Raw genomic sequence first — 24,545 nt, 5'->3', positions numbered from 1 at the left:
CAGCACTTCCCGGAGGGTCCTGACTCCGCACATTTCCAGGGCTTTCCCTCTGCCACATGGCTGCCCACCTACAATCACCATGTGGCCTCCACACCTTCTCTGCCCAGCGCTCACCTGCTGGCCAAGGGGTCCACCCTGACTGCTGCCGCCCACCGTGGCTTTAAGGGCCCCCAGAGGGGTGCCCTGCCCCTGGCTCTCCGGGGAACATCTGACAGTGCTCTCTGAGATCCTGCCTCTGTCTCTGTTAAATCTCTCCAGGATCCCTCCCATTGAGGAACACTTCCAGTGCCTCCAACCCCTTGCTCCCATCTTGAGAGACTGGCAGCCCCCTCTTCCCTTTTCATCTTTGTCTCTGCGCTCACCCTGCCCTTAAGGAAATCTCTCCCTTGCTCCACCTCAATCACCATGTCTTCCTTCATTTTACTTTCATTTTTCTGCTTCAAATCAGTCCTGTTTCTCCTTGAGTTTTTAAATGAAACTTTTTAAAAAAAAACTTTTTTGGGGAGGGGTGGTAACTTATTATTTTTTATTTAGCCCCCCCAAACTGAAAATAGAGTGAAAAACAGTTGAAAATTGAAAATTGCCTAATGTCACAGGAATGTTTACTAAAAAAAAAATAATGAAACCTTTTCGATTGAGGTTTAATGTAATCCAGTAACACGTGTAAAGGACAGTAATTTTAAATTCACAGCTCAGGAAATGTTGACCCGTGTACAGCCCTTATGACCACCTCCCCCATCGAGACAGAACATTCCCAGCCCCCGGAAAACCCCCTCCTGCTGCTTCCTGTCAATACCTGCCATCCCCAGAGTGAATTCTATGCTGACCTCGTCCACCGCTAATTTCAGCACAAAATCTTTTAATTCCCTTCTTGGTCTTTGAATTATAAAAATTCCACTGAGTTTTCCTCTGTCTCAATTTGTAAGAGACAATGTATAACGATTTATCTCCTATATAATAAGGGCCCTCATACTTTTTGTCTGGCCATCATAAAGCCCTTTTCTATCCTTTGTGGTTAAAACCTCTGAAGTACACAACTAAGATCAGAGCTTATGAAATAAAGCATCCTGGAGGCACCTAACATATGTCCGTCCCTTGTAGGGCGGCCGGCTCATCCCAGCTGGCCTGGGACTTTGCAGCTGTTCATAGTGAGTGACCCTCAGTCCTGGGCAAACTGGGAGGTTGACCCCAACCCCTAGTTCTCTCCGTGGCCACAGTTCAAAACAGACACGAGGAGCCGAGCGTGGGGCTGTTAACGCCATCTTCCTGTACCTGACACTGTTGAAAGGCCCCCAAATGTCAGATTCATTTTCTGTAGCTTGTGTGGAACTTGGCTGTCTTTGCATTTGAAACTCTCAGCTTCCAGTCCTGAATGAGCAACAGGATCGCGGGGAGGGTGGTTTTATAAAAAGGAAAAATTCTTCCGGATTTGGCATTCAATGCTTAGCACTCCAAAAATCCCAGAGAGGAAAACTCAGCTAGTGCTCGCTGAGCCCGGTGATTCTCAACCCTGACTGTGCCTCAGAATCGCTGGTGCGCTTGGGAAAACGCTCCAAACCAACTGGGGTGGGGGTCGGGCTGGGCTCTGGTCTCTATTCAAAGGCCCCAGGCGATGCTGGTGGCAGCCAGGCTAGTGATGCTGAGAATAAAGCAGTGCATGTGGGCAGAGTCCCAGGGGCCGTCCTGACCCCAGGAAATCTCTCTCTGCCTGGACAGCATGAGAGTCTAGCCAAAGGCTGTCGTGACCCCTACAATCAATCTATTTTCTGGCTAATCACAGCCCCGCGCCTGTGAGTCCAGCCAAAGCCACTCAGCATTCCAAGGCTCGGCCACATTTGTGGCCACATACAGCTGCTGTGGCCACACAGGCCAAAGGCCTCTTCTCTCTCCTTTGAGATCTCATTGAATCTGGTGGCTTTAGATGTCATCCAGAGGCTGGGGACTCCCAAGTCTCTAGCGCAGGCATTGCCCCCCTGCAGCTCCAGACTCCCACACACTGCCTCCCTGACAGCTTCATGCTTTGCTCCACACGGGCAGCTCAGGCATCTCCACGCTGCAGCCCCGACCCAGCTCCCCCCAGCCCGGGCCTCTCAGGCTTCCCCGCCTCGGGAATGGCACCACCGTCTACCCGAGCTCAAGCCCAAACCAATGCTTGTCTTTGCTCTCACCACGCTCCTCTGACCCATCAGCAAGCCCTGTCTCTCATCAGCCACCACGTCGTTGGCCGCATCCTCCCACCTCTCTCCAGGAGCCCAGGCCCTGACATCTAAGGGCTGGGAGCTGAACGAGCCTCCTGTCTCCCTCTTTCCACTCTTGCTCCCCTCAGTCTATCCTTTACCCAGAAACCAGAATGGTCTTTTTAAAAATGCTTTACCGGGGACTTCCCTGGTGGCGCAGTGGCTAAGAATCCGCCTGCCAATGCAGGGGACAGGGGTTCAAGCCCTGGTCCGGGAAGATCCCACATGCCGCAGAGCAACTAAGCCCGTGTGCCACAACTACTGAGCCCGCGCACCACAACTACTGAAGCCCATGTGCCTAGAGCCCATGCTCCACAACAAGAGAAGCCACCGCAGTGAGAAGCGCGGGCACCGCAACAAAGAGTAGCCCCCACGCGCTGCAACTAGAGAAAGCCCACACGCAGCAACGAAGACCCTACGCAGCCAAAAATAAATAAATTAAATAAATAAAATTTTTTAAATGCTCTATTGGTTTATAATTTATATGCCATAAAATTCACCCATTTAGAGCAGACAATTCATATTTTTTAGTATATTCACGGAGTTGTACAACCATCACCATAATCTAATTTTAGAACATTTCATACCCCCGAAAGAAGCCTTGTAGCCCTCAGCCGACACTCCCTGTCCTCCCTCCTCCCCTTCCCCACTCCAGCCCCAGGCAACCACTAATGTACTTTCTGTCTTTGTAGATCTACCCATTCTGGACATTTCACATGAATGGAATCATACAGTATGTGGTCTCTGTGTCTGGCTTCTTTCATTCAGCTCTTTCATTCAGTATAATGTTTTTGAGGTTTGTTCACACTGTAACACACATCAGCACTTCAATTCTTTTAATTCCACCCATTGTACGGCGATACCACATTTTGTTTATCCACTCATGAATCGAAATCTGGGTTGTTTCTCTTTTTTGGCTACTAAAAAGGTCTTTTTAAAAACAAATCACATGTCACTCCCCTGCTTAAAACCTTATGATGGTCTCCCATTATATCTAAGTGAAACTTGTTGCCATGGCCTGCAAGCTCCCTGATGACATGGCCCCAGCCTCTGTCACCAAGCTTTTCTCCTGTCACTCTCCCAATAACTCACTCTGCCTTCTTCATGTTTCTTGAACACACCAAGCTTGTTTCTACCCCTGGGCTTTTGCCCAGAAGAGGAAGGGGCATCCCAGGCAGGAAGAGGAAACTTGTTTCTTCTTCCCTCTGCCTGGGATGCCCTTTCCTCCATTCTCCACAGAGCTGTGGCCTCTTCTTTTCACTCAGGTCGCAATGTAAGTGTTACCTCCTAGCTGAAGTCACCTACCCCCACCTGTGTCACTCTGTAGCACCTTGTTTTACCCCTTCGTGCTCACCATTATCCGAAATTATCTTCTCTGTGTGTTCATCACCTCGCTCCTCCTACTAGAATATTTAGCTCCCAGGGAGGAAGTACCCTGTCTGTCTTCTTCGTTACTGGGCTCCTGGGACGTAGCATAGCTGCCGGCACAGAGTAGATACTGAGTGTGTTGAGAGGCCCATGGGGTCCAGACAGGTAAAGCCACTCCTGCAATGGCACCAGAAGCCTCAGTTTTCCCAAGTGACACTTTGCTCCCATTTGGAATGCCGGTCCTATTACTGACTGCCAAGATGTTACTGCTGGGTCTGAGGCGAATCACCCCTCTGACTCTCCAAGGTCTCAGACGATAGGGGAGAAACACAGAGCCACATGGCTCTTGCTACCCCCCAACCTCACTCCCACCCCCACCGGTTTATTATCTCAGTAGAGCTAGTGTAGAAAATCCTAATTTCGTCTTACTGCCTGGAGGGTGGCAGAGCCTCCTGCCGGAGAGAGACTCGTTCCTGGCGAGCTAACCCTGGGAGACAGGAAGCAGAAAAAAAGAGGATGCTTCCAAAAGGCAGGCGGGTGTGGTTGTGTGTGTGAGAGAGAAAGAACCACGGCCAGGGCTTGAGGCAGTGACCCTGCCACCAAGGCTACAGCAAGGCCCGGCCCTCCCTCCTCTTCCTGTGGGCGGGTGGAGTTTGGGGAGTATTTACACCGACCCCCCGGCTCGAGGCGGAACTCCTGTGCCTCGAGGCAGAAGCAGGGACACCGTGGGCAGGGAGCCGCCCTCAGCAGTCTGAAGGTGCCTGGAGGTGCAACGTTCCACTTCTGGTGGAACCACTTCTGGTGACTGCATTGTCTCCAGGATGAAGCCCAAAATTTCCACACGCTGGGTGGAGCCCAGCCTGTCTTTCCTGCATCCTCTCCCTTCACACCACCCTCAGTCCCTCTGCCCAGAACCACTGGACTGCGTCCTCACAATCCCATGGACGTGCCCCAGGCCTTTGCCTCTGTTCTTCCAGTCCCTGGAATGCTCTTCCCAGGGCTCCGGCTGGTGACCTCCTGAACTCAGGCCCGCCTGGACTTCAACTCCGTGAAGCCTCTCCTGACCCCTGCCGACAGTCAGGGGGACCCTCCCCTGCGTACATCCCTCTTGCCGAGCACTCACCTCCAGGGAGTCAGCGTATCCCTGGAGGATACTTGTCTAGAAGACCAGACTCCACTTTCCTCTCCGACGGATCCCCAATGCCAGAACAGAGCACAGAAAACCCTCAATAACTATGTGTTGAATGGGTGAATGAGTGATGCCCCTGCTAACCGGTGAGCTCCTCAAGGACATGGCCAATGTGCCACTTACCTTGGTGCAGTTTCCAATTGCTGCTACTACCAAATACCACCCTTGCCCTCTCAGGGGCCAGAGACAAGGTGCCAAAGAGCTCCTGTAGGGCGCTGGCCACAACTGCCCCGCTGGCCCAGTCTTTCAAGGCTCTGTCCTGCTGTGCCCTGGCCCTTGGTTTGGAGGCAAGCCCTCCTGGGAACAGAAGGACACCCAGCCCTGCTCCAGCGCCAAGGCCCAGAGCTGACGTCTCCCCAGAGCTGGGTCCCAAGATTGACCCTTTTCCCAGAGGCTCACTGACCTGATTCAAATCCTGCAAGCCCACCCCTCCCCTCCAGAAACCCCTTGAGCTTTGAGGCACACGCCCCTCCCAGTCTCAGCCACATCTCTCCAGCCCTGGGCCACTGAGACCAGTGGGGTGTCTGTGTCTTTAACAAAAAGCAAGTGTAACAAGTAAAAGTAACCTGGCAAAGAAAACTTCCCTCATTTATTTTCCAGGGGCCTTGGCTCATCAATCTTCCCACCTAACCTGCTCTGTGCTCTGTTAGCTTTGCTTCCTGATAGAATGGAATTTGGTTTTCTAATAGCATCTGTCGTATGCAAGGTGTCCCCAAACATTAGCGGTAATGAGTCGGAAGTGGCACCGTTGGACGCCTTCGGAAGCCAACACTAGATGTCAGGCCCTCAATGGGTCCCTTCGAGGATATGGAGCCAGAGCTGGGCACCCCCCCCAACTCTTGGTCCCTGGGAGGCAAATCACCCAAAAGACATGGGAGTGCCCATGATGTGCTGGGTCACGCATGGTCACTGGAAAGGTAGGGCCCTGCCCACATGGCGCTATCATGGCTGGTTACCCATGAAGGACAGAAGTGGTGGTAGACACCAGCCCCTCCCCGCACTCAGTCGTTTGGACCATCCCCTGGGAGGCAGCATGGCAAGAGATTTGGACTCAGATAGACCTGAGCGCCAGGGCTAAGGCTCCTCAATTTTATTTTATGATGATAATGATGATGTCCTTGCCTCACAGCTTGCGGGATCTTAGTTTCCCGATCAGGGATCGAACCTGGGCCCCGGCAGTGAAAACGCAGAGTCCTAACCTCTGGATCGCCAGAGAATTCCCAGGCTCCTCAATTTTAAAATGAGACAAACAAACCTCACGTCACTGTGTGGCTTGAGGACAAAATGAGACGGCATGAATCTCCCAGCGCCAAGGCCAGCACAGAGTGGGTGCTCAGTACCTTTTAAATCCCCCCTGACATCCCAGACCTGGGAGGTGCACGTGCAGCACCGCTGCTCCCCTGGGCTCGGGGTTCTTGTCTAGAGGCTTTGGCAGCTGCTGCCCTCTGGTGGGAAATGCACGCAAAGCCATCCCCGGCCTCCTGGGGCCTTGATATAACGGAAGAGAGGCCCAGTGGAACCAAGGTTTCTGGGGACTTGAAAGAACTTCCTCAGACTCCACTCGCCTCTATTCCCAAGGCCCTCCTCCAAGTGTTGTTCTCCGGAAAAACCACTCCTGTGGCCAGGGCAGGTCCAGCAGGGGAGAGCGGGTAACTCACAGCCGGTCTTGCCTTGCGCCTGGGAACCACCACCCCTGCCAACCCGGGTATTTCGTCTTCCCCACAACCCACAGAAGGGCCTCTTTGAATCCTCCTTATAGGCGAGGAAACTTTGGCCCCGCGGGTGAGGGTTCAGGGCTGCACCACCTGTGTTGGCCTTAATCAGGTAGTTCCCATCCCTGATGAACTGGCAGTGGTGGCCTTCCAGCCGGACCATGAAGGGAATAGGGAGGGTTGAACTTCGGAGCTTTTCTGTTTCTAGATGACTGAAGACCTTTTAGCAAGCAGGTGGGATAAGGATGGAGAGTGGGGTGCCCGGCGGCCGCTGGAGGACGGCAGTGCCCTTCTCTGGCCTCCCTCACATCTGTCAAGAAAGGTGGACACAGGTCTGGCGGCCCCTGAGCCCCTTCCCAGGGAAAGCTTCGGCTGTGCGTGTCCTCCCCACCCCGGCCCAGCCCCTCCTTCTCCCAGTCCTCCGCCTGGAAGTACTCCCGGCTCCGCCAGGCAAGATGAGACGCGGAGGCCCGGTTTCGTTTTCGGAGACCAAGTACAAGAAGGAGGCACCGACTGGCAGGAAGGGGCCTGTGGAGCAGGGGTCCCGGCGCCCCCTTACGGACTCGTGCCCCCACTGAACCCGCTGTGCGCCGGACCCCGCGCCCCAGCCCGCCCCGCCCCGGCGCCCAGGCCCGCCCCCGGCCCCGCCCGCGCCCGCGCCGCCGCGGGTCAGCGTCCCCGGCCACCCGTCCGGAGCCGCCGCGAGCCGCCGCCATGGGCCGGGCCCGGCCGGGCGAGTGCGAGCCGTCCAGCCCCGGCCCCACCGCGCAGCCCGCGGCTCCGCCGCGCCGCACCCGCGCCCTGGCGCTGCTCGGAGCGCTCCTCGCCGCCGCCGCCGCTGCCGCCGCCGCCCGGGCCTTCGCTCGCCATGCCGAGGCCCAGGCGGCCGCGCGGCAGGTCCGAGCCGGCGGGGAGGGCGCGGCGGCGGTGGGGCTCTCAGAGGGACCGGGCTCCGAGGGGCGGGGGGCTGGTGGGGGCCGGAGGGCCGGGAGGGCGGCAGGGAAGGGATAGGAAAACGGGGCTTCAGCGCTCGGGCAGACTTGGAAGGACTGATGGGGGAGGTGAGAGGACTGGTCCAGTGTGAGGCAGGAGCTGGGACAGGCTGCAGGGGGACAGTGCAGACAAAGCGTAGAGCAAAGGTGGGACCCGAGCATCTGGCCGGGCCGGCAGTGCTGGGACGGTGGGGAGGGGAGACCGGAGAGGACAATGGGTGGACCAAGAGGGTGAGGGTGGACCAAGAGGGTGACACGAGATGGGCAGGATGGGCCCAGACAGAGAGGGGGCACTTAGAGAGTGGACAGTGGATGAAGGCTCAGAGTGAAGCAGGGACCAGGAGGGATGGGAAGGGGGACTGGGGCTCTGGGGCGTGCAGAGGTGACGTTTGGACAGATGGGCTGGGAGATGGGCTGAGAGAACCCAGGAAGATGTGGCGGGAGCAGCTCCCTCCGCCCGTTTGGGATGCCAGTTGGGTGTACAACTGCTCAGCCCAGCCACCTCCTCCCGAGCAGGACTCGGCGCTGAAAGCCCTGGGGACAGAAGGCCTCTTCCTCTTTTCCTCTCTGGACACTGACGGGGACATGTACCTCAGCCCCGAGGAGTTCAAGCCCATTGCTGAGAAGCTGACAGGTACCGGGAGAGGCTGGGGACTAGGCAGGAGGGAGCCGGGGCACCGCCCTCGACTTCTTGGTCTGTGTCTTCTGTGTCTGCTCTGAACAGAAGGGCTGCCTGGAGTAGGGGGAGGACGGTGCATCGTGGCAGCCCTGGGGTCCTCCCAGCTCTGACACTTCCCAGCTGGTGGTTTGGGCAAGCTGCTTCAACATGGGCACCCACACATACTCGCACACCCAAGCCTGTTCTCCTCACGTGTGACTAAAACTAGTTAACATTCCCTGACCACCTTCTCAGGACCAGACATGGCTTTAAGCGCCTCCTGTGAGTCATCTCTTTAATCTTCACAGTGCCTGTGAGATGGACACTGTCCTGATCCTCATGTGCATAGTTTAGGAGACGGAGGCGCAGGAAGGGTCTCCAGCTTGCGCAGGCTGGAAAGGTGCAGAGCCAGGATTAGGGGCCTTCTGTCTTCAGGTCCTGCACCGGCTCATTTGAAGCTTAGAGAAGAATGTCTGCAAAGTGCCCACCATACAGTAGATAGTCAATAGACAGGAGCTATTACCATTACTGCTAAATATTAAACTCTGCTCGGGAGCTGTCAGATTCCTATCCCACCTTGTTACCCATTTTTGCCTGGTTGTAATCAGTGATTTTTATTGTAAAGATGAGGGGCCGAAGCATTCTAATGAATTATAAAATGCCTCTCTCACTGCTCCATCACCACCCTAACCTCTGTGTCCATATCTTGGGATGTTTCTTGAACTTATGAACTTGGGCATCTACTTGTTACCCAAATTGCCTGGTGTAAGTAGGTCAATAGATGGGAAAGACTAGAAAGAGACACCGGCTGCTCTCAGGCAGGTAAGCGCCAAAGGACCGTGATGGGCTTTCTGTGTCTCAGGATGGGTCAGGTAGATCAGCCACGTGCTGACCCGCTGGCTTTGGTCACTGCCGGAGGAGGAGGGTCAGATGAAAAATGCTAATTTGCTGGAGCGGATATGTCAGTGCCTCCCAGGGGCAGTCAGTACTGTCATGAAAGCAGATGGGCAGATACACAGCTCAGCCCTGTGTGGATTTGCTTTGACTTCTTATTTTGCACACACTTCTCCGAGCAGCCACACAGCCACCTCCTTGTCCTTTTTTATGGCCAGAGAGCAAGAGTTCCCTCACGATGACATGTTGGCCAAGCTTGCTGGGCTTGCGGGTGCTTTTAATTTTTTCACACAAATCTTTTTCTCCATCCGGGGGAAAAGAGTCTCTCCCTCAGTTACCTCCTAGGCCACTGTGAGTGCAAAACGGGACCAAGTTACTGGGAGAACAAAAAACAAAAACAAAACCAGAGAAACACCAGATCTAAGCAGGAAGTAGAGGCAAAGAGTCCTCTCTAGTTGGTACAGTTACGTGCGTTTAACTTTCTGCTTTATACCTTAAAAGTTTTACAAGTTGTCAGTAGTGAGCACATTTTACTTGTAAGTCGGGAAATAAACCTTTTTATTAAAAAACCAAAGAGCCATAAAATGCTGGGCGTCATTCGTAATTACTTGTGATAACAGTTACGTAATTGGATGAGCAAGCCAGCCGGTATAACGCTGCACATTCCCGTCGTTCCCTTCCCCGGAGGTTTCCAGATTGCTGTTCTGAAATTTTGTTGCCTTGACTTACAAATGCAGAAGTAGCCATGATTCTTTAGAACAGGGCTTTGCATCAGGAGCCACTGGGGAGCCTTCATCGGGAGCACATTTTCCAGATTCTAGCCCCTGAAGACTCTGACTCAGTACGTCTGAGGGGGGTTCTGGGCATCGGTAGTTTAAAAAGGCATCCTGGTGATTCTGATGCTTCCTGGTTAAGAATGCAGCCATTTTGATGCACCCATTCAGTCTGTCAGTCCAGCCTGTCAACAAATGCCAGGCGTGGTCTCTACCAGCAAGAGAGCAGTTGTAACAGGACCCACCCGTGCTTCATTCCACTGTCTGTGTCGTGGGACCCCGCCCTGCTGTTAGGCACCCCTTCTGCAGTAGGCATCATGCCTCCCTTAAAGCCTTCATCGTGACTCCCTCCACCCTTGAAAGACTACAGACTTGGCAGGTCTCTGAGCAGGAAGAGATCTGACGAATCAAGTTCAGCCACTGCCAGTCCAGCCCCTCGTACTGGTGGGGAAATGGGCCACTCAGGAAACAGGGAGAAGCAGGTGTCCTCACTTCTGGACCAGTGCTCTTTCTGTGACACCAAAGATGACCTGATTCCACGTCCCCTGACCTCTCTGAGCAGACTTTGCTCTCCATGAGACCCTCATGACGGGACAGGCACGGTAGCATGGGCTCCATCTCTAATGTGGGAAAACCGGAGAGGATGAGTGATTTGCCCCAAATTGTCCAGGAAATGGAGCCAACCTCACCCCCGAGCTGGGCTGAGGGAAGGGGGACAGTGAGAATGGCCTTTCTGCAGCCAGCCTGGCCTGGTGGAAAGAGCACGCATTAGAGTCAGAATTAGGTTTGAGCCCTAGCCCTGTGGATCCCCAACCATGAAACCACCAGTAATAGCAATACAGCTGACATTTATTACGGGTTTACTCTGTACCAGGCCTGGATTATCTCATTTAATCCTCATAACAAGCCACTGGGCCAACCATCACACAAGCTGGTGAAGAGTGGGGCTAGGATTTGAAGCCAGGTCGTCTGGTTCCTAAGCCTTTGAGGAAACTTTTGAGATCTTAATGCCCCCGCAAGAAGGTTGTGGTTGATCGTAGGTTTAGAGTAAAACAGGCCTGGATTTGAATCCTGATTCACACACTACCTAGCTGTGTGTCCTTGGGGGAAGTGACTTCACCTCTCTGAGCCCCCAGTTTCTCATTTGTAAAATGGAATTGATAATACTGCCTTCACAGGGTTACTGTGAAACTAAAATGTGATATACATTGGAGAAAATGTGTATGTGTGATATACCATGTGGTATACATATGTACACATTATATATCATACATATACAATTTGTGTATGTTTGATAAACGATGTGATCTATATTGTTACTTTGTTGATTGTTACCTGTTACAGCCTCACCCCCACCCCCATCCCTGCCAGGCCCAGCTCCCTTAATCACTGGCCAGTGTGGACACCCTGAGAGAAGTGAGGCCCTGCCATCTAAGGCAGGACCCCTCTCCAGCGACCTGTATCTCACAGGGTCAACTCCTTCGGCCAGCTATGAGGAAGAGGATCTGCCCCCTGACCCCAGCGAGGAGACACTCACCATAGAAGCCCGTTTCCAGCCTCTGCTACCAGAGTCCATGACCAAGAGCAAAGATGGGTTCCTAGGGGTAAGTTGGGGCAGGGGGTCCCCCACAGGCGGGACCAGAGACAGAGGGACCATCTGTGTGCACTCACCTCCTGAGAATGGGTCTGTGCTCTGCTCATCTTTCCTTCTTTCTGTCTTTCCTCCCATCTTTTATCAGCACCCTCTGTGCACCCAGTGCGCCAGGCCCTGGGGGTCCAGAAGTGGGTGCAATGCTGTCCCTGCTGTCGAGGCACACAGTCTGGTAGGGGAGGTAGGAGGGATAAGCATGAGCCTCTGACCCAGAGTGGGGATCTAGATGGCTTCCTGGAGGGAATGACATTTGACAGTGACTGCAGGGGACGAGGCATCAGCCCATTGTCAGCAGGGGTGGGAAAAGGATCCGGCTGGAGGAAACAGCGAGTGCACTAGAGACGTGCTGATGTGGTCGCCTGCCTCGTAATCATTGCTTGCTGCAAGTCAGTCTTTCCCCCCAGGCTGTGAGTTTCCTCAGGGCGAGGCCGGTGACTCACACATTTGTGCCTCCCCAGGCCCCTAGCACAGTGCCTGGAGCCTGACAGGTGCTCCATTGAGCTCCGATGAACCCGGACCCGAGGTTCAACCCCTGGCAACGGCTGTAGGGTGGGGTTGACCCTGACAAGTGCCATCCTAACCAGCCCTGTGGTTAGGACCCGAGGCCCTGTGGACAAGGTCTCAATCCCTCCCAGGCCCTGCCCACCTTTCCCGCTGTCTCCCCTGCGCTCTCCTCTCAGCTTTCCACTACTCCGGATGTCCGGGCTTTCTTCCAGCTGAGAGCCTTCTCATATGCTGGTCCCTCAGCCAGGAACAACCTTTCCTCTTTGCCTCACCCACAGCCACTCAGCTTTTACAGCTCGGCTGAACTGTCATTTCAGCAGGAGATGCCAGGCGGGCCACTGAGGGCAGAGAGAAGGGGTGGCTGGACCCAGGGCACAGGCACGTGCGGGGGCATCCTGGTCAGTGGGACTGGAAGGAAGTTGCCAGATGGCAAAGGGCCTCAGCTGCCTGACGTTGGCCTTCGTTCTGCAGCAGCAAAATACCACGTAGCAGATTTTGAAGGAGGAGAATTCTCTCATCAGACCTGGGCTCTGGGGAGAAAAGGGAGGGCAAGCAGACCAGTTCCCAGGAGGCAGGGGGAGACAGGTGGGGGGAGGCCATGGTGATGGAGAGGAAAGGCAGCCCGGGGGATGCTGGGAAAGGAAGAAAGGCAGGGTGTGGCTACTAATGGAAAGGGAGGGAGGGGGAGTTGAGGTGACTCGGGCTTCTGGCTGGTGGCCAGGTGCATGGGGCCCATTGCCCGATGGGGGTTGGAAGTCTGGTAGGGAGGGTATGAGGTCAGTTTGGACTGTTGAAGTTGAGTTCCCTGAGAGATGTCCAGGGGGAGAGTCCAGTAAGATCTGGGTGGAGAAAGGCCTGGCATTGATGGGCTGAAGTGATGTCTGCGCAGATGAGTCCCTCCTACAGGGCAGAGAGAACAGGGTGCGGCAGGTGCAGGGGGCCCACCTGCACGTACAGGGGAGATGGGTCCGGAGCAGCACCCCAGCCCTGCGTCCCTAGCTCAGCCCCCTTTTGTGGGCCGCTCCACTAGGAGCTCGCCAGCCTGTGAACAGGACGCAGCAGGCGGACAGGCTCTGCCTGGCCCTGCAAGCCAGCCCCGCTTTGAGAACTTGCCTGTGAAACCCCTCTCCTCCCACCTCAGCTTCCCACTGAACCCGGGTCCCATCACCAGGGAGGTCAAAGGTGGGGCAGCTCCCTGGTGGCTGAGCACCCTGAGGGGGGCCAGGCACTCACTGTCCTGGTGGCCACTGATGGTGGCCCAGAAAGGCAGGGAGGAGCTACTGAAGGTGCAGCTTTGACCAGGGGACCTGCATGCTCCAAGGTTCCGCCTCTGCTCCAGGCAGATGTGCAGAGAGGCCTGCAGAGCGTCTGACCCTCATTCTCTCCCGCCCTTCAGCCCATCAGACAGCAGTGGGGTGGATTGCTGATGAAGAAATGGCTCAGGGAAGGCCTTTTGCCAGGGGTGCCCAGCCAGCGTGGCCCAGGCTATAATTGAAGCAGGGTGCGCCCTGGGGGTGCCCTTCCTTCCCCTTCTCCGTGGTCTCATCCTGATCTTGGCCCTAGAGGGGTCACCCAAAGGTGGCTGCCACCTCCCTCCACAGACTTAACTCCAAACCTAAACCCTGACTCGTCAGCGGGACGTTAGCTGCAGGGAGGAGACTTGGCGGGGGGATTAGAGAGCAGAAAGCAAGGCCAGTGCATGGGGAGAGGGAGCCCAGGGCAGGGCGAGGCACCCAGGGTTGGTCTGCTGGCTTATGTACAAGAGGCAGGCAGGACTGTGTGAGGCCCGGGACCTGGGCTTGGAGAGGGAGGGAAGAGGCCGTGAGAAGCCCCCTCACAGAGCCCCCTGTTCCAGTCCTGGGGGGCCCCTCCAGCTGCCTCTGCTCCCCTGCCCTCGAGCGAGCTGTTCCGGCCTGGGCTGGACCTGAGGGGCCACAGGGGCACCGCTTCTCTGGGCAAGGGGCCGGGGAAGGTGAGATGAGCCTCAGCTCTGGCAGGAGAGTGCCAGGCTCGTGGCCGTGAGCAGGCAGGAGCGTCCCGGGTCCCTCTGCTTCCTGGGCTTGTGGGTTGGCTCAGGGCTCGAGGAGACCTCCGCACACGCCTGGGATGTTCTCAGTGCCCCAGGGCTTCGACTTTCCTCTGCCCCAGGTCTCCCGCCTGGCCCTGTCCGGCCTCCGCAACTGGACGACCGCAGCCTCGCCAAGCGCGGTGTTTGCCGCCCGCCACTTCCGGCCCTTTCTTCCCCCTCGGGGCCACGCGGAGCTAGGCGAGCCCTGGTGGATCATCCCCAGTGAGCTGAACGTCTTCACCGGCTATCTGTCCAACAACCGCTTCTACCCACCACCCCCCAAGGGCAAGGAGGTGAGGGTAGCCCGTGGCAAGCCCCGGGGCCCTGTCCCCCAGCCCCAGCACGGCCCCTCCCCATCGGCAACTGGACCCCCGGGGCCACGCCTACCCCACCTGCTCTCTGGCGTGCCTCTGGCCCCGCCCCCACCTGGGCCCCAGGTCCAGAGCTGACCCTCACCCAGGGGAGCTGGGCCCAGCAAGCCAGCCCAGGTCCCACTGCCCTCCCCCCAGGTCATCATCCACCGGCTCCTGAGCATGTTCCACCCTCGGCCCTTCGTGAAGACCCGCTTTGCCCCTCAGGGGGCCGTCGCCTGCCTGACCGCCACCAGCGACTTCTACTACACCGTGATGTTCCGGTGAGGGGTCCTGACAGCCCCATCCTTGCCTCCCACCTGGGCCTGGGACTCCAGGGAAGCACAGATGGGTTGAGCACCAGGAGGCAGGGCCTGACTCAAAGCCCCCAGCTCCACCACTTACCACCCTGTGGTCCCAGGCAAGCAGCCTTGGCTCTCTGAGCCTCACTTTCCTCATTGTGCATCAGGGCGGTGGTGACTTCCTCCAGGAGGAAGAGAAAAGGTGTTGAATGTGCTTAGCATGGGGTTGTTGGCCATGATTGTCATCCACACAGAAGGGGGTGCGTAAGAGCTGTGACACCAGGTCACACACACCCTGGAGGGCTCAGAGGAGACTTGGGCAAGGCTTCCAGGGAAGGCAGCACGTGAACTGGGCCCTGAAGGATGGGCAGCACTTGGAGGGCGTCCCTTCTGCCTGCCCCACACACTTCTTCCTCCCCCGCCCAGCCCTTTGCCCCGCACAGAGTCTGGCCAAGGGTTCCAGGCTTTGGGGCAGAAGTGAGAGGGCAGGTGGGCAGGCTCTGCTCAGCAGGGAACCTGCTCCCAGCCGGGCCCTTTCCCTCCAGCATCCACGCGGAGTTCCAGCTCAGCGAGCCGCCCGACTTCCCCTTCTGGTTCTCACCCGGCCAGTTCACGGGCCACATCATCCTCTCCAAAGACGCCACCCACGTCCGTGACTTCCGGCTCTTCGTGCCCAACCACAGGTGAGAGCCTTGGCCCCGGCACCCTGCTCCCGTTTGCCCCCCACCAGCTCCAGGAGCTCAGATGCAGGGGCCCAGAGGCCCCCGCAGTCTCTCCCCAGAGCTACTTCTCTTGGGAGGGGCCTAGAGCTGACCCAGGAGGAGGTAGCTTGAGATACCTGGCTGAAGGGGGTCATTCCATCGTCTGATAGGCACGTCCCAGGTGCTCTCTGGGCTCAACGCAGCGGCCAACAGCCCCTCCCTGAAGATGGAACTGCCCCCCCCACCCGCCCCATACTGCTGACAGACCTCCAACAGACCCGTAACCACAGCCTGCTCACACCACCCTAGGCGAAGGCCAGCAGGTGGGGAGGGACCCGGCTGGTCAGGGTCCAGGAAGGCCTCCCAAAGGAAGGGACGTCTGTGCAGCGACCTGGGGCCTGAGGAGAGTTTAGCCAGGCAGAGTGAAGGGCACATACAAAGGCCTAAGAAGCAGGCCCTCCACGCCTGCAGTTGCTACCACAGACCCTGGGGGTCCAGGGGGCGGCTCCTGGGAGGGCTCAATGCCAGTCACCTGCCTGCTTGCCTGCCTGACCGCTCAGGGGCGGCCTCTTGGCAGGGAAGCAGGGGACGCAGAGAGTCTTTCCAGATTCCTCCCTGATAGCACGCAGCCGCTTAGTGAACCTGAGTGACTCTGTGCAGGGACAAGACCTGGGCTGAGAGATGAGGGGCCCAGAGCGAAGTCTCAGCCGTGGCACCCGTGGCTGTGGGCAAGGCCCTGGACCCCTCCGGGCCTCAGTTTCCTCATCTGCTAGATGGGAGGCTGGCTCCTGGCCAGGAGTGAGGGGGTCATTGGGACAGCCTGGGAAGAGAAAGTTACCCCCAGGACCAGGAGCGGTTTCTTCTCAGTCCCCCAAGGGAGGGAGCATCCCAGGCCACGGGGAAAATGAGGAGGAAGGACGAGCTCTCCTCCTCCTTCCTCGCTCATCGGGCAAGCCCCTGTGCTGCAGGGGCTCAGCCCAGGGTTGGAGGTGGGGTCCTGGACTGAATGAAACAGAAGGAGGGGGCAACTGCTCCTGGGCCTGTGTCTCAGGCCTAGACCACGAGACTGCTGACCGGCTCTGAGGGCACCCAGCTCACCCTGACTGCTTCACCCGCCCAAGGTGGTTGGTTGTCTGTCCTGGGGTGCCCCCATGTGGCTGGTCTGCAGGTTGCACATGCTCAGGCCAGACTTCCCGCTGGGGGAGGCACTGATGAGTGCTGCCTCAAAGAGTCGGGGATCGTGGACAGTGCATGAGCCATGGGTATGGAAGCCCTTCATGAACTGTAAAGGGCTGGGCCAGTGGAGGGTGGTATGGTCACAGTGCCTTCCAAAGAGGCGGCCTGGGGAGAGGAAAGGGCCCAGGCTCTGCCGTCAGAACTCTAGTGGCTCTGGGACCTTGGGTTCACCCTGCCAAGTCTCAGCATCCTCACCTATAAAATAGGGTCAGCTGCATGCTTTCAGTGAGATAAAGTCCGACATCTGGTTAATGGGCCTTGATGACGGTGGTGTTCTGCCCTGGCCACCCTCTCACCTGTCCCCAGGTCTCTGAATGTGGACATGGAGTGGCTGTATGGGGCCAGCGAGAGCAGCAACATGGAGGTGGACATCGGCTACATACCCCAGGTGAGTGCACAGGTGGTCCCTACCCAGGTAGGAAGGTGGGGCTCAGCCTGGCTGCAGGGAGGCCCAGCTGGCTAGGAGCCTTGGGGCAGTGAAGGACAGAGCTCCTGCAGGCTGAAGCCACTGTCCCCAAAGCAGGATCCTAGGAAGCCACCTGTTCTTCCTAGCCAGCATCTGCCATGGGTCCTCAGATGGCTTCACGCTGGCTGGACACTGGCTCTGTCCTGGACTCACTGCACAGCCTTGACCAGGCCCTTCCCTTCCCTGGGCCTGTCTCCCCACCTCTGCAATGAGTGGCGTATCTTTGAGGGTCTCTCGGGGCCCCTGGAGGACTCAGGCCCCTCGCTGAGACGTCCCTCAGTGACATCATCCCTCACTGACCTCTGGCCTAGATGGAGCTGGAGGCCACGGGCCCCTCAGTGCCCTCTGTGATCCTGGACGAGGATGGCAACATGATCGACAGCCGCCTGCCCTCAGGGGAGCCCCTCCAGTTTGTGTTTGAGGAGATCACGTGGCAGCAGGAGCTGAGCTGGGAGGAGGCCGCCCGGCGCCTGGAGGTGGCCATGTACCCCTTCAAGAAGGTGAGGCCAGACGGGGGTGAGGGGCGGGGTTGGGATCCCTGGGGCTGGGTCCGGAGCTGTGGGAGCAGCAGGTGGGCACTGGGCGTGGGATGCCGTGCAGGGCTTGCTGCTGAGGCTGTGGGGCCCAGCCTGGGCCGGGGAGCCTCCCCTTTGCCCATTAGAACTTGGAGGAGGCATCCCCTGGCTCAGCATCACCCCTTCACACAGACACACAGACAAACACACACTGCAAACATACATGCATATGTACACACACACGTATATACACTACAGACACACACTACATGCACATCACACACTCAGCCCCTGAATGGGACCCTGGCGGCACACAATAGCTTCTCTCTGTCTCGACTTGGCCCCAGGTCACCTACCTGCCGTTCACCAGGGCCTTTGAGCGAGCCAAGGCCGAGCACAAGCTGGTGCACTCAGTCCTGCTGTGGGGGGCCCTGGACGACCAGTCCTGCTGAGGTGAGGGGGACCCTTCCAGTCTGAGGGGAGAAAGGGGGGCAGACTGCATACCTCGTGGGTGCAGGAGGCCCTGAGACCAATGGCACTCTCCTGTCGCAGTATGAGGGACTCAGGGACGGCATGGGGCGGGGTGTGGGGTGAGGGCTCGCAGGCTTCTGTGCTAAGCCCAGAGGAAGCTGCTGGACACAATAGAAAGAGCCCAGCTCAGCCATTTTCAGCCTGGAGACCTTGGCCAAGTGACTCCTTCCCTGAGCCTCAGTTTTCTCAGCAGTAAGAGGGTAACGTACTTACCTCCCAGAGTTGTGAAAACAGACGTGAAAGTGCCTGTACTCTGTGCAGTGTTGCACACGAGTGAGAGAAGCTAGTGCCAGAGCCTGGGCTGCATTCGCTTATTCAGAAAATTCAGCAAAGACCCGCTGGTGCAAAGTTCTTTGGGTGCCTGACATTGGGTACAAAGATGAGCAAACAATGGCCCTGCCCACATGCAGCCAATCGACAAACATCCTGGGCACCTCCCGTGCCGAGCCATAGGCTAGGTGTTGGGCACCTTGCACTGAGGAAGTCAGAATCAGCCCCAGTCCTCAGGGAGCACACAGTGTGTGCAGAAGGCAGACGGTGAATGAACAAGTACAAGCGTGGTGAATTTACATAAGGCATGGTCCCGAGTGGCACGAGAGTGTGTAACGGGGGGTGGCGGGGTCAGGGGAGGCTTCTTTAGAGAAAGTGACATATAACCTGAGACTTCGAAGGGTGAGGAGGAGGAGTTTTCCAAGTGACAGAGGAAGTGTTTTAGGTAGAAGAATTGTCTGTGCAAAGGCCCTGGGACACAGTTTAGTGGATTTAAGAAGCTGTCACTGTCTAGAAGCCCCTGGGCCAGGTAGACCCCCAGCCAAGTCTCAGCCCAGGATGCCAGTATGTTACTGAAGTTAGTTACAGCTGCCATTTATTCCTCACCTCCTCTGTGGTAGATGCTTTGAATCTGTTTTTTTCACCTGGCTGCACTGACCGTTCTACAGTTGATGAGGTTTACTGCTGATAGAAAACCCAGTGAGACACGCAGGGTGCCTCACCCACCTGGCCTTGCCTCTCCCGGAACAGGTTCAGGGCGGACTCTCCGGGAAACTGTCCTGGAAAGTTCGCCCATCCTCACCCTCCTCAACGAGAGCTTCATCAGCACCTGGTCCCTAGTGAAGGACCTGGAGGACCTGCAGGTGAGTGGCAGGTGGGCAGGAAGAGCCCCATGGCAGCCCCTGGGACAGTGCTGGGAGCCGAGGTGTCAGGAGTGTGCCCAACTATCCCCATAGAACAACCAGGAGAACCCATCCCACCGGAAGCTGGCCAGCCTGCACCTGGAGAAGTACAGCTTCCCCGTGGAGATGATGATCTGCCTGCCCAATGGCACCGTGGTAGGTCCCCCACCACTCATCCCTGGCCCCGGACCAGGCACCATGGGGCAGAGGAAGCGGCAAACAAGGGGCACGGCTTACAGACCTCATCAGGCTCCAGGTCTGGCTCTACCACTTCCTGGCTGGTGTCTTAGCCAGTCCGAGCCTCAGTTATCCCCTGATGTCCCCTCGGCCTGCCTCGTGCTGGTGTCGGGACGCTCCCTCAGAAAGGGAACCTCAACAGCACTTTGGGGACCTGGCAGCAGTGGGCATGGTCTAGCAGCAGAGCGGACAGGAACGTGACCTGGAAGGGAAGGCTCACCTCAGATCATTGCGGCCAGTCCTGGGATGGAAGGGAGGGAGGGACGGACAGGCCTCATGACAGGCAGAGAGGACCTGGGGACGCCCCAGGCTGAGCCAGGCTTCAAGACCCTATCTCTCCCTAAGGGCCCCTTACACAGCACTCACATCGTTGCGTTGGGTTCTCACGGGAGCTTTGGGAGATAGATGAGCACGAATGCTGATCTCACAAACAAGGAAACTGAGGCTCAGAAAGGTTCAGAGACTTGGCAAAAGCTGCATAATTAAGAAGTACAGCTGCCGGGAATTCCCTGCGGTCCAGTGGTTAAGACTTGGCGCCTTCACTGCTGTGGGCCTGGGTTCAGTCCCTGGTGGGGAAATTAAGATTCCACAAGCCGTGCAGCGCAGCCAAAAAAAAAAAAAAAAAGAAAGAAAGAAAAAAAAAAGAAATGGAGCTGACTTTCAAAACAGGCGCCCGCCTGTGAGCCTCAGCATCACCTGCTCTTCTGAGCAGAGCTGCCCCTTATCCTTTAAGTCCCAAGGGGTGGTTAGTGTGGGACTGAGGGATGGAAGCGGGTGGGGAGCAGTGCAGGAGCAAGAGCTGGGGCTGGCCTGGAATGGGGGCGTCCGGTGAGGGCTTGGTGGCGAGGAGGAGGGTGCCAGCCAAGGGCCTTCTGTCTGAAGTTCAGAAGAGGAAAGGCCCGGGGGAGCCGGCCAGCTCGCACCTGTCCACAGGCGCCCATTGTGGTAGACTCGGCCCAGCCAGGGGTGGCGAAGCTGGGCGGACAGGACTCTGCCTGGGCTGTGGGTGGCCTGTGCTCTCCCACTCGCTCGATTTGTTTGTTCGTTTACCGGGCACCTGCCCTTAAGGTGCCCCTACCTGGAACGGGAGGCAGATGGGGACACAGGCGTGTGGGCGTTTCGACAGAAGTGAGTGCGGAGTTCAGGGCTTCTGGGAACAGAGGAGAGAGGTCATGGGGCGCGGAGGCAGGGGAGGGAAAGGTGATGCCGGAAGGCATTAGGTTTCACCTGGTGGGCGAGGTGTGGAGCCCTGGAGTCAGAGGGCCCTGTGAGCAGAGGAGAGGGAACGGGTTGCCCCTGCTGTCCACCATCCGCCTCAGCGAGAACAGTTGAGGCCGCGGGGGCACTGAGCCCGGCTGGGCCCCCGCTCTCCTCACCCCATCCTTCTCCCAGGTCCACCACATCAATGCCAACTACTTCTTGGACATCACCTCTGTGAAGCCTGAGGACATCGAGAACAATGTCTTCAGCTTCTCATCCACCTTTGAAGACCCGTCCACAGCCACCTACATGCAGTTCCTGAAGGAGGGCCTCCGGCGCGGCCTGCCCCTCCTCCAGGCTTAGTGCGCCTGCTGGGCAGTGAAAAGCCCGCTGGACGGAGAGCTGGACAGGCCCCTCTGCCCCGGAGCCAGAGCAGCCCTCGCACATTTCACCTTCCACCTCTCAGGCTGCCCGTGGGGTCTGCGGCCATCCGAGCTTTGCCTCAGTGAAGGGGGGACAGGGGGTCCTTGGCTGACCAGGTGGATGAACCTCGAGCTCCAGCTGCCACCATCAGCCTTTTACTACCCACCTGGCTCCGGAAGCCGCTTGGGACCCCAGAAGAGGGCCCAGGGTCATCTCCCTGGACCTCACTCACTCAGGCACATAGTCCTGGCCCTTGCAGGACGAGTAGTAGGGAAGAGTGGGTGCTAGGAAGACAGGGCCACTCCTCTCTCCTTACCTTCACCCCCTCCCAAAGGAAACATCAAGAAGCCCTGGCCTGAGGGTGTGGGCAGGCTGCCAGGGAAGCACTCCTGTTTTTCTGGTGCCTTCTTCCTCGCATAGCCCTGACTGCCCTCCTGTGCTTGGTGTCCCCAGTGGAGTCAGTCTCAGCTGGAGACAGCCTTCTGGAAGCTCTGGGTAGGACCCTCCTTCAGAAGCGGAAATCGTACTGTACCCCTGCTGCTCCCCAGACCACTAAATCCAACCTAACAATAGGACCCCGCAACCTATTTCAGGACTTACTGGAAGCCAGCTCTCTAGGGAGGTTTACCATGAAGTAAGCTTCTGCCCTTGGCAAGGAGTCCGCTGAGGCCCAGGGCCACGGCACCCCTACCGCCTACGCCAGCACAGGCCACAGCGGGACTGCTGGAGCCAGCGTCCCTGTAACACCTCCTGCCGCTCAGACCTCTGCTCCACGGAAGGGTAGCCCAGTCAGAGAACACAGCGTCCCCCAGAGCTGGCACTGTCCCAGCCATCAGGCAGCCCAGACCAGCCTGTCCACCACTGGGTGGCCACTGACTCTCCTTGGCCTCTCTTAGGGCCTTGGTCCACATCCTGAGCCACTGACCACGGCCAGTCTCTTTGTTATACACGCAGGAAAAGTGTTTTTATGTGAACTTTCTCACAGTTTATATGTATTTTTGATAGCCCCGGCACTGAGGAGAAAGGATGGGGCAGTGGTACCCCCCAGCAGCTGCCCCATGATGGCTGGATCTGAAAGCCTAGGTGGATCCAGCTTGATGTCTTTGCAGTTGCTGTGGGAAGAAACACCCCTCTCTTCCTTCTCCTCTTCCAACTGTTTAAAAATAGTCCTCAGAGGGTCAGTATACCCCCTGCTCTATCCTTGTCCTCTGCTCAGGCCCGTGAGGGGCCCTTGGGCTTTCCTAAAGCCCCCTCCGCCGCCCACCCCTGCCCTCGCTTATGCCCCCTCTGCCACCCCACAGGGGGACTCCCTCCTGATCCTGGAAGAGGAAGGAAGGCAAACATTTCCTCAGATGCGCTCCCAGGCCTCCCACCTGTCACTGGAACTTCCACACTGAGTCTTCCTCACAGACTGTCATGTTCTCAGTGTTGTATCAAGTATCGTAATAATGGCCAGTTACCAAGAGCTTTCTCTACCTAAAGCACTTGGTTAAGGTCACATGCATTTCCTCATTTAATCCTCACAACAGACGTGAGGCAGATATTAACCATTCCCATTTTGCAGATGAAGGAATTGGATCTCAGGAAAGTGAAGTGACTTGCCCGAGGTCACTCAGTGGTAGGGTTGAGATTCAGCCTGTGTCTTGATGTTGGAGTGTTGTCTTGCACTACACATGCCACCCCCCACCCCGTCCCCTCTCTCCCGTGTCTGTTTTCACTGAGGTGAGAAACAAAGCCTTTCAAACCAGAATGTCTTATTCCCCTCGGTTCTCCAGAGCAAATGAGGCGTGAGCCAACAAGCTCAGCCCAGTTCTTTGTGTCCCTTCTGGAAGGCGGTGCTTCCATGCGGCTTACAGGGTGGGAGGGCACTGAGCCTGTCTCAGTGCTTCCAGGCATGGGTGGCAGTAGCCTGTCCCATGAGCCACCCAGTGTCAGCAGAGGCTCAGCCCTCCCACCTAGCAGGCTTTACCCCTCACTCTGGTCTGGGAAGGCCGGCGGCGTGATGAGCGACCCGTACCCCGTGAAAGGTAAAGCTTGCTTGGGCTTTCTGCACCCTCACCGGATGCCTCTGCGTGACCCCCCACCATGAGCCCTGAGGCTCATGGTGGGGGAGGGCCGCAGCTGCCCTCTTTTGTCACCCCTCTGCCACTTCCCTCCCCTGTCCCCAATGTGTCCTATAATAAAATTGGAGATTAGGGTGGTTCTAAGTGCCTTTCCTTTGAGCTGGATGTTCAGTTCTGTCCTTGGTCTCATTCCTCTGCCGGGATTGGCTTGGCAGATGGGCAAGGGAGCATGGCTGGAATGCCTTTGGGGACTATCTTATTTGTCACCAGAAGGCTTGAGTGATTTGCTAAAATAAATTTGTGATAGACCTAGAGGAAGAACTTACTATTTTTAGAATCTGGTGCTCTGTTGAGAAAGATTCTGGATTTAAACCCATCATCTTAGAAGCAGGGCCTGAGACAGGCATTAGGTAAATTTCTTTGAGGGTGTGAACTTCAGGAAAAACCTGTAAAAGAAGGATTGAAGCAAAAGGGGGAAAGGAAGAACCTTGAGCAGGGATAAGAGTCTCAAAGCCAAGCCTTGGCCAGATCGCAGGAGCAGGGCTCTAGAGCACAAACCACACTGCCAAGTTGAACTGGCCTCTTGTACCCTGTATCAGTCAGTCAGTGGTTTAGTGGGTAGGGTAACTTACCAGGTTAGGGCTTCCATTCTGAGAATGGGGCAGCTGTGAGTAGCCAACACAGCTGCTGGGGGTTGGATTCACAGGTTGGGTAAAAGGGATCTTTGGGGAGAACCAAGGAAAGGCAACTAGAGTGGATTTGCAAGATCTGCCATTGCCCAGGATGGGAAAGCAATGATTAAAGCAACAATTTGTCATCCTGGAAAGAGGGCTGGACCTGAAAGTCAAATTTCATCATTTGAAATATGGTGGGGATCAGGGTGGACACAGTCTCTGACTAGGACCAGCTACATAGTTTGCAGGATCCAGTGCAAAATGAAAATGCAGGGCCCTGTTGAAGAAAACTATTTTGTTAATTTCAAGAGGTCAACAACAGGGCATTAAAGCAAGAACGAGTCAGTCTGAGCATGAGGCCTGTGTGACTGCACAGGTTCTCCCCGCCATGAAGCCCATCTGTCCCTGGCAGCTAGGACTTGCAAGCTTTGAGCCCAAAAAACTGCAGCCTGGGAGCCAGGCACAGCCACGTGCTGAAGTCAGAGGAGGGCATGTGACCCAGGCCTGGATGCCGTGGAGACAGGACCCTGGAGGTTTGAGCACGAAGAGGGAGTGGGTGAGTGAGACTGGAAGGAATGTGGGTCTCTTTCGCAATGCCTCTGGTGTCTTTCCCCATCAATCTACCCATC

General features: G+C 56.9%; 1 protein-coding gene across 1 annotated transcript; it reads left to right on the top strand.

Annotated features, from left to right (window-relative positions):
* The first annotated feature begins 7,184 nt into the window (after positions 1-7,184).
* Positions 7,185-23,381, top strand: SELENON (selenoprotein N). The gene is made up of 12 exons (XM_089898664.1): positions 7,185-7,403; positions 8,015-8,132; positions 11,294-11,427; positions 14,127-14,339; positions 14,556-14,680; positions 15,244-15,381; positions 16,942-17,023; positions 17,413-17,601; positions 17,964-18,069; positions 19,168-19,280; positions 19,374-19,475; positions 20,949-23,381. The coding sequence occupies exons 1-12, from the start codon at positions 7,221-7,223 to the stop codon at positions 21,117-21,119; spliced, it is 1,674 nt and encodes a 557-aa protein (XP_089754790.1). The 5' UTR covers positions 7,185-7,220; the 3' UTR covers positions 21,120-23,381.
* The last annotated feature ends 1,164 nt before the right edge of the window (positions 23,382-24,545 follow it).

This window comes from Delphinapterus leucas, chromosome 1 (genome assembly GCF_059928025.1).
Source record: "Delphinapterus leucas isolate spDelLeu-1000000601 "Yukka" chromosome 1, BTC_Dleu_Yukka2, whole genome shotgun sequence".
NCBI classification, from domain to species: Eukaryota; Metazoa; Chordata; class Mammalia; order Artiodactyla; family Monodontidae; genus Delphinapterus; species Delphinapterus leucas.
The sequence above is the reverse complement of the archived record's forward strand: the minus strand, read 5'-3'. Positions and strand labels throughout refer to the sequence as shown.